The sequence below is a fragment of the Acanthopagrus latus genome, chromosome 20 (assembly GCF_904848185.1).
Source record: "Acanthopagrus latus isolate v.2019 chromosome 20, fAcaLat1.1, whole genome shotgun sequence".
In the NCBI taxonomy this organism is placed as follows: Eukaryota; Metazoa; Chordata; class Actinopteri; order Spariformes; family Sparidae; genus Acanthopagrus; species Acanthopagrus latus.
In genome coordinates this window covers 10,950,130-10,958,874 of record NC_051058.1, presented here as the reverse complement: position 1 = coordinate 10,958,874, position 8,745 = coordinate 10,950,130, and the positions used below count along the sequence as shown (strand labels likewise).

The 8,745-nt window shown below is 45.6% G+C and overlaps 1 protein-coding gene across 1 annotated transcript; it reads left to right on the top strand.

Annotated features, from left to right (window-relative positions):
- Positions 1-310: 310 nt before the first annotated feature.
- On the top strand, positions 311-8,249 carry LOC119009873 (heparan sulfate glucosamine 3-O-sulfotransferase 2-like). The gene is made up of 2 exons (XM_037081582.1): positions 311-2,175; positions 6,821-8,249. Exons 1-2 carry the CDS (start codon positions 1,682-1,684, stop codon positions 7,437-7,439), a joined length of 1,113 nt encoding a protein of 370 aa, XP_036937477.1. The 5' UTR covers positions 311-1,681; the 3' UTR covers positions 7,440-8,249.
- Positions 8,250-8,745: the final 496 nt, after the last annotated feature.

Below are 8,745 nucleotides of genomic sequence, written 5' to 3'. Positions count from 1 at the left end.
CCTGCATTTTTAAAGGTGCATAATGTAGTTTTTGAGAAGACATTTTAATCTGACGAGAAGATTCATTAGCTGATTTCCATGCCAAAACAAACTCTTCCCTTTCATGACTGAATAAACTAAATAAACAAACTGACCTTAAAGGACGACACAGTTTCATACTGTTTTACATATCTGGCGGACCCTGCCACCTTTCTAGCTTCAAACAATGTTCTGGGACCCTATTTTCCTCTGAGAACAGCTTGTTCATTTAATTATGGAGTAAATAAACTTTTCTGTGTTTGTATTATGACCTCAATAATATTCTAAACATCAAAACTCTGATTCTGAATTTCTTCTCCAAAACAACATAGTGCCCCTTTTAAAGGTGCAATTTGTAAAAATTGTAGCTCAAAACAGTCAAAAATTAACTTTAATCATCAACAAAATATGAAGAATTAACTGACGCTGTGTCGGAGACTTCTATATATATTGTGTAGAAGAGATATCCACTGAAATTAGCATGCTAACCAGCTAGCCTCGAGCCTGAAAAAACTTTTTCTCCAAGCGGCCCAGAGCTCGGGGGCTAGCAGTGTAAACAGCAACACTTCCCTCACAGTCTGGCTAGCTGCACGGCTAACTGAGCTAAAGTCATGGATGTATGAAAAGGACACAGTTAACAGCAGTTAGCAGTCACTCTGGTGATATGCTGCTCCTTTAAGGCGGCCCGTTCTTACATACTGTATCTTTAACTAAACTTTATCCAAAAATCTAACCTGAGATCTGAACAACAGAAAAGCGGAAACATGCGCTTATAAGGAATATGAATGCTTTATTACTCCCCCTCTCTTTTAGTTGCTGCCCTTGTTGTTTCTATTTCCTGCCTCGTGTATCTTCCTGTCCATCACTTGTCTCACTGTGCTGAATGAACGCAAAGTGACACATGGAGAAGAAGAAACCCTCCAACACTGGCTGGTCCAGCTTCCTGTGGAGTGAGGGTGGTGCTGCTGCTGTGTCACGCAGGCATCAAATCATGAATGTCTGAGTGGGACTTTCAGCCAGAAGTTGGCGTGAAGCGTCTATTTTGATCGCAGGTGTTGCTTCATCCCTTGCCACCTACATCAGCCAACTCATGCAAATTTCATACTGAACCTCAATCCTGGCTGCGGGAGAAAATATATTCACATACGGGGACGCATTCATTATGATAATCCTAAATGTTTACTGTGCGGCAGCTATAGCCTCGGTGCTGTGCCAAGAACGAGCCGGCAGCAGGCTGAGAAGTGAGTAAAGCTGAGTGGAGAGCTGAATACTTTTTTTTTTCTTTTTTTTTTTTTTGTGGCGATGCTCTGACGTCACCGTGTTGAAACATCTCCGTGTCGCTCGGTGGGGCTTGGAGCTGCCAGAGAGCGCGCTGCTCGGCTCGGTGCGCGATGACCATGGAGACGTGCAGGAGTTGGACTCGGCGCGCAGCGGAGGACGCCTGCTCAGAGCACGAACAGGGGAGACCAGACGGAACTGTGTTCAAACGCTGCGAGGACGAAGTGACAGAAGTGCTGACCGCCGTCTGACAAGGCGCAGAAGTTAAGATTTCTTCTCCGGGGAGGCCACTTAAACAATCAGGGGAGAAAAAAAAAAAAAAAAAAAGGACGGAGCGATTAAAGATCACTCAAGAAAATCATGCGCTGTTCATGTCCATGGAGAGATGGCATGCGTGCTCCTCCTCGCTCGACTTGTTCCCTTCTCACACCGGCTCACAAGAACATCCATGTGCGTACTCTCCCTTTTCCTGTCCTACCTGTGCTACAGCGCGCTCTTCCCCGCCGATACCATCATGCAAAAGTCAGGTGATCCGACGCCCAGCTGCCAGCGCGCCCCGGCCGATGGAGCCTCCAACCGGCGCGTCCAGAAGTCCCTGTCGTGCGTCTTGCCGCCGAGCGGCGTCGAGGCACCTCGGCTGAGGGCCGACCAAAGACCTCCTTCGACTCCCCACATCGTCAGGAACGACACGCCCAGTCCCCCCATGAGCAATCTAAAGTTTGGGAATAAAAAGTTGCCGAACGCCATCATAGTCGGCGTGAAGAAAGGAGGGACCAGAGCCGTGCTGGAGTTCATACGGATTCATCCTGACGTGCGAGCGGCCGGCACGGAGACGCACTTCTTCGACAGGAACTATGACAGGGGCCTGGAGTGGTACAGGTAAGGTTCGCGTCTCACCTGCACAGGTGCGAGGTCCTGGGGATCTGATCTGAAATTGGGATTACAGTTCAATCGTGTTCAGTGCAGAGAGACCGAGACTGCTCATGTGATGAGTTGTACATTTTCCCCACACTGTGGACAGTTTTGCAGTTCTGTATGAGGGATGACTAATGAGCAGTCTTAATAAGTTAAAATGTCGCCATTTGGCCGGGGCCCCTCTAAGACTGCAGGGGGTCTCTCTGGACATTTGAGGCTGATGGTCAGCTGCGCTTGTGTCATCCTTAAACTGCTGGTAGCTCTGTCCCCTGCAGCACTACACACTGATAATGATATGATCCCATGTAAAAATGTGCCATACATTACATTATGTGACTATTTTGTTCTGCACTCTAAAAGATGATGCAGATACTTGGCCGGCACAGTCAACTGGATTTTTAGTCTCTCTAGTTTTTTTTTTATATATATGTTGCTGTCAGTATAGCTCATAATGTGGAGAATTTTAACTATCAGGATGATCATGAATATCCTCACATACTGTAAATGACTTGAGGAAGCTGTATCGCTCGCTGAGGCACAGTTCTATATTGGTCTCCTGATCTATTTTGACTCGCCTAAGCCTGTAAGTACTGTATGGCTGAAGGCACAGCTTGCACATTATATTGTATACCCCACAGAAAAGTTAAATTGGAAGTGTGTTTATAGCAGTGTGTGTGTACTAGAAGGACAGGGACAGAGGTGGACTCAGGATGTCTGAGGGACGGGGGCTGAAAGGAATAAAAAGGGCACCATCGCCCCCCTTTGCACCGCCCATGAGTGCACCAGTGGAGAGGGAGGTGAGGTTGTCACCACTTTATTTATCCTTTATTTGTGGAGCCTAGTGCAGAGAGACCTTAAGTTTTGAAGGTGCAGTATGTAAGAATTGGCCACCTGTTAAACTCTCATTCATGCACACAAATAGGGGCAGCACATCACAGGAGAAGCTCGCTGCTGCTAACTGTATCCTCTTTATGGCTGTAGCTACTGTTAGCGTGTTAGCTCAGTTAGCCGTGCAGCTAGGCAGAGCATTGGTGTTTACAGCACTAGCACAGGAGAAAAGTTTTCAGGCCTGGGGCTACCTGGTTAGCATGCTTACTTCAGTAGCTGTACACATTCCTGCTGTAGTTTTTTCCCCCCTTCATCCTGATAATTTGACTTAATTTGGATGTTTTAAACAATTTTGTACATATACTGCATTTTATAGTTTGATGATTATCTGGATAATATCATGCATCCCGGATGGGATAATCATGACATGAGAGTCTTCATATCTTGAAAGGCCTCGTTGGTATAGAGTGGCTTTTTTTCCCTTCCTTTTTTAAAAGACTTTCTATTCTTTTGAAGGACGGTCCCTGATATAACACCTATCTACATTCTGCAGAGATGGAATTTTTCTGAAGGAAAAAAATACAAGCAAAAAAAATAAATAATTCAATGAAAGGCAAACGCTGAGACAAACGGTGGATGCTGTCTCCTGCCAGTTACATCAGCACAAGTGTCTGAAAATTAAAACCGCTTTTCACACTAAGTCAGCCGCATGTTGTCAGAGAATCTGATTCTGTCCTGGCCTCGCTCCCTCCCACCCTCCCTCCCTCCCTCCCTCGCTCCCTTCCTCGCTGCCTCTCTGTATAGATTATGTTCTGAGGCAGGTAAACATGCTGGACGGGTTTTTTCCCGCAGTCTCTGGACTCATTTCACATTCTTATTGCTGGGAACTTTGGAGGACGGAGTTGTGTTTACATCGGCGGAACAGTGGCCACCTTTCTCTTTTTTGATGTGCTGTGAAGCGATTCATCAGATTTCTCATAAAATCCCACCTCTCGAGGCGAACAGTGTAAACTGCAGCGTGCAGGCCTGCTGCGGCTGGCAGGCCTCTGAGCCGATACCTTGTTTGTACACGACGGCTAAACTAACAACTTACATTGAGCGTTGTGGTGAATGATCAAGTGTGGTCATATCTAATGTAAATATCCCATACACGAAACACCCACAATGTTATTTAAACTTCCTCAATTACAGATTTTAGAGCTTATATGTTCTGGTTTTAGTAATGAAGTATTATCCACATATGCGCACAATCACACCGATCAACTCCCAAATACAGCCCACGTTAATGATTGGCTGTCAAGTAGCCTGCAGGAGGGCCAAGTATCAGTGGTATTATAAAATGATTATGGAGTGAAAGTATCTCCACTAATTGGCAGTCGTCAGGACGGTTGGCAGCTGAAGCCCCTTTTATCTTCGAGATGTGTCTTGGAGATGTGATCCAGATGTGAACCCCTCGCCTATTACCGCGGTTTTGATTGTCAGCTGTCCGAGCCGCCGGGGAAAGGTCACATGCCAACGCGTCGACTTATGAGCATCGCTCTCAAAACAAACAGTAGCTCCTCGGAAACAGCTCATCAATAAAGGCCAAATTTTTGGAGTGGTTAGAGCTGTGCTCTCAGTGCCAAGGCTGTGTGCATGTTTTTGTTTTATCACATTAATATTGAAACAGAAGAATAAATAAAGAGACCCGACTGGCGAGAACAAATGAGACGGAATACGATAATGAAACGAGACGTGCTTGAGGCTACAGTTCAGAGCACGGTGGGCCGTGGAAGGCAAAGTTACTTCACAGCTTGTTTTTTTGGTGCAACAAACCTTTAAAGAATGAAGAGCAGGAAATTCATCTGTTCCCTGTTAAATGGGCCGTGTCTATTTTCGCGCTCCAGCGTTCATTATCCAGCTGTTTCAGACTTTATGCTGCAGTACAGTGTATTACAGCGAGCGTACCAGCTAAATTACCATCGCGTTTAGACGTGAAGCAGCCATCCAATCCATCACCGGAATTCACAAGTTAAAGACACCGTGTGCAGGATCCAGACATTTTGGAAAATGTTGCCCCTTAGTGGACACAGATCAATGAGATTAAGACAACACATTGTGAAGCATCACTTAAAAATGTTTCGCCAGCAAAATCCTTGCTTTCCTGTTGTTTGATAAGCACGGTGCTGGTTTTGGCATTTATTCATTTTCGGCCCATATTATATTATTGTATTATATTATCGGCCCATTTGGTGGTGCTTATGTTCGAGACGTATCTCTAAATATTTCGGTCGCTAGCCTAACACAAATACTGTCGTCAACAAATACACCCTGCGCCCTCCCCATGGGTGCTGTCATTGTTGTGTGACACCTGTTGTCGGACGGCTCTGTAGCGGTCCAATTATTTGAGACTCGCTGTTTTTTCTTTGTTTGTGCTGATTTTCTCCTCAGGACTGATTTCAGGGGATTCAGATCATCATGGTGTGGTGACACTTAAGAGAGGTGAGAAATGGCACACCAGTGGCTTTTGCCCTCATTCTGAATCTGTCCCTGACCCATTGAGAACCTCATTCCCCTTCAGATTGCCAGCCAAAAACTCTGCTCTGTTTAGGCCCTATTGGGTTTTCTTGGCTGCCCACATCATTTGTAGTGAGGAAACTGTGTTTATTTGGGAACTCCTTCAAATCCGACCTCCTATACGCCTTCAATTTGACAATTTTATTTCCCCTGGGGCTTGAAGGAGGCATTTGTTTATTGGTTTATTGTCCAAGAAGCGGACATCGGGCATTTCCCCTAGACTTGCATGCTTCTTAAAAATATTGGCCTGTAGACGTTTTTACCAGCAGTACCACCACAGCTGGACTCAGGTGATACCATGGAGGACAGACATCAATGAAGAAATAAATAAAAGGCTCAATAAATAAATGAATCTTCCATTAAATGCACCAAAATATTGAAAATAAATATGCCTACATCAACTAGACACCGATGGCTGCTCGCCAGTCCCACGGTGGATCTTCAGCCTAGAAGAAGGGAGCCTGGAACGCTGTAGTTTTATTCATTTTGACAGTTTCAGTCCTGCATAGATGCCTCTTCATCACGCAACAGTAATATAGATATATGTCAATTTATGTAGACGATGCCAATGATGACTTGATTATTTAGAAAAATAGTTATTAATTAATCAATTATGAAAAGAATTGATGATCACGCCCCCAGTTACACGTCGTGCCCTCAAACTTTTACTTTCGGAAGCCGAACCTGTTAAAGTCATTTCTTTCAGCGACTACAGTGACCCAGTTTGAGGACCCAGCAGTAACCCAACAGAGTCGCTCCTCTATATGTGTTCGGTTTGCATTGATGGTGATTTATTACTCTTGAACCATGCTGGGCTGATGCGCCGGAGCGCTGTCTGCCAGACGTAGTCTCCTGTGACAACGGACCACTATGACTTTGCATCAGAGCGCCTATTATCATTTACATGGAGGGAACTGGGTTCATGTCCAAACTGGAGCTTCTCGGCTCGGCTGGTTTTTGTGCCTTTGAAACTCACTTGTGTAATCCTGACCCAAATTTCCGTGAAATATACACCTTTTTTTTTTGCTTTTGACGGAGTGAATGCAAGGACACTATGTCCTCTCTGTCTGAATCCGTTAGCCTTTTGTGGTAATGCAGGCGATTCAAAAACAGCCCAGAAATTAGAAAAAAAAAGAAGAAAAAAATATTTAAAGTAATGTGAATGCAAATGAGAAACCTTTATTTAACTGGAACTCTCACTTTCTGTTTTTCATCTTTCATTCAGAGGTTTGATGCCAAGGACTCTTGAAAGCCAAATCACGATGGAGAAGACGCCGAGCTACTTCGTGACTAAAGAGACGCCACACCGGATCTCCGCCATGTCGCGGGACACCAAGCTCATCGTGGTGGTGCGTGACCCCGTCACTCGTGCAATATCCGACTACACCCAGACTCTGACCAAGACCCCCGACCTGCCCAGCTTCCAGGAGCTGGCCTTCAGAAACCAGAGCCTGGGCATCGTGGACACGTCCTGGAACGCCATTCGTATCGGCCTGTACGTCCTGCACCTGGAGAACTGGCTCCGCTATTTTCCCCTGGCTCAGATCCACTTTGTGAGCGGGGAGCGTCTTATCACCGACCCGGCGGGGGAGCTGGCTCGGGTGCAAGACTTCCTCGGGTTAAAGCGCATCGTCACCGACAAACACTTCTACTTCAACCGCACCAAGGGCTTCCCTTGCCTTAAGAAGCCGGAGAGCAGCGGCTCGCCTCGCTGCCTGGGCAAGTCCAAGGGCAGAACTCACGTCCAGATAGACAGAGACGCCATCGATCAGCTGCGGGACTTCTATAGACCTTACAATGTCAAGTTTTATGAAATGGTGGGTCATGATTTCAAGTGGGAGTAGAGGTTTGACACATATTTTTAATCGGTACACGAAAGATTTATGTATTCCACAAATGTTCCTCGCCTACAGTAATCTGTCACAGCTAAGGCGCGTAGCTAACAACAGTCTCTAGACGATTTTCAAGTGAAACGGCAAAAAAAAGCAGTATTATTCTTTGAAGTGACACTAATGAACGGAGCAAAATCTGGGGTGACATTGCTTTTGCACTCGTAATGATCAGTTACCAGCGAGCATCGGCACCCTGTTCTCCGCTCGATGCAGCCGTCACTTCAGCTTCAGCAGCACATCATTTCTGTTCCCCCCTTTGCTGTGTGTTATTGCTGACTAGATCCCCTGTTTGCTGACTGGTTTATTTAAAAAAAAAAAAAAAAAAAAAAAAAAAAAAGAAGAAATGAAATTCCAAGCAAAGGGATTAGTTCCTCTTAAAACCTGCTTCACTAATCAAGGCAGGGCTTGAAAGCAAGACCTTGGAAAATGTCAGCGAAGTCTTCAGGGAGAGCAGAATTAAGCTGCAGCTCTGCGGTGGTAAATCTGAAAAATGTAAAGCCATAACGCGAGTGCGAGCCACCTAATATCACTTTGCTGTCGGTCTCATCAGTTTCCAAACAGGGCGAGAGATTTCTCTCTCCTCCAGCATGAATTGGGAGAAGTTTTAGAATATGCTGTGACACGCAGCGCCCCACTTTGTTTTATCTGTGCTTTATTTTGGAAAAACAAAAAAGAAACAACCCATGTTTGTATTTTTGTTGAGGACCAACTGAATCACTGCCTCGCCCACGATGCTTGTTCGTGAACTCCATTAAACGGAACGGAAGCACCAATACGCTCGTGTGATTAATAATTCTGTCTCATCTGAAATTTGCATTTCGCAAAAAGAAAAAAAAATTGCATGTTGAATCACTTTTTCTAATCCCCTCTCCTGCTCAAACTGTAAATCTGTGACGCGATGTGATTTAAGGCTCTCAGAAAACAATCAGCTGCAGCTTTCAACGCGTTAGACCACTCGCAGTTTTACACATCTCCGGTGGAAACACATCCCTTGAGGTTTTACTTCAGTACGGTTTGTTGTGTGTCTCAGCCTCGGTGGCGGCGGTGGCGGTATAGGTGGATGAGTGGGTGGAGGTGTGAGGAATTTCAATCACTTCTCAGAGACAAAGCAGGGAACACCTACTCGTGGCAGGTTATCAAACAGATTCTGGGAGTGCCCGTCACATGATTGCAGTGGAAAAGTTTGGATTTGGCGACGTGGTTTGAATACTAAAGCCAGACTGTCCGAGCTCGAGCCCCGACACAGTGCTGTGCAAAC

Excerpts from the sequence above, each read along its gene's own strand:
- LOC119009873 (XM_037081582.1), top strand. The coding sequence starts at position 1,682 with ATGGCATGCGTGCTCCTCCTCGCTCGACTTGTTCCCTTCTCACACCGG. Across the intron at positions 2,176-6,820 it reads AGGGGCCTGGAGTGGTACAG|AGGTTTGATGCCAAGGACTC; the intron begins GTAAGGTTCGCG and ends TCTTTCATTCAG.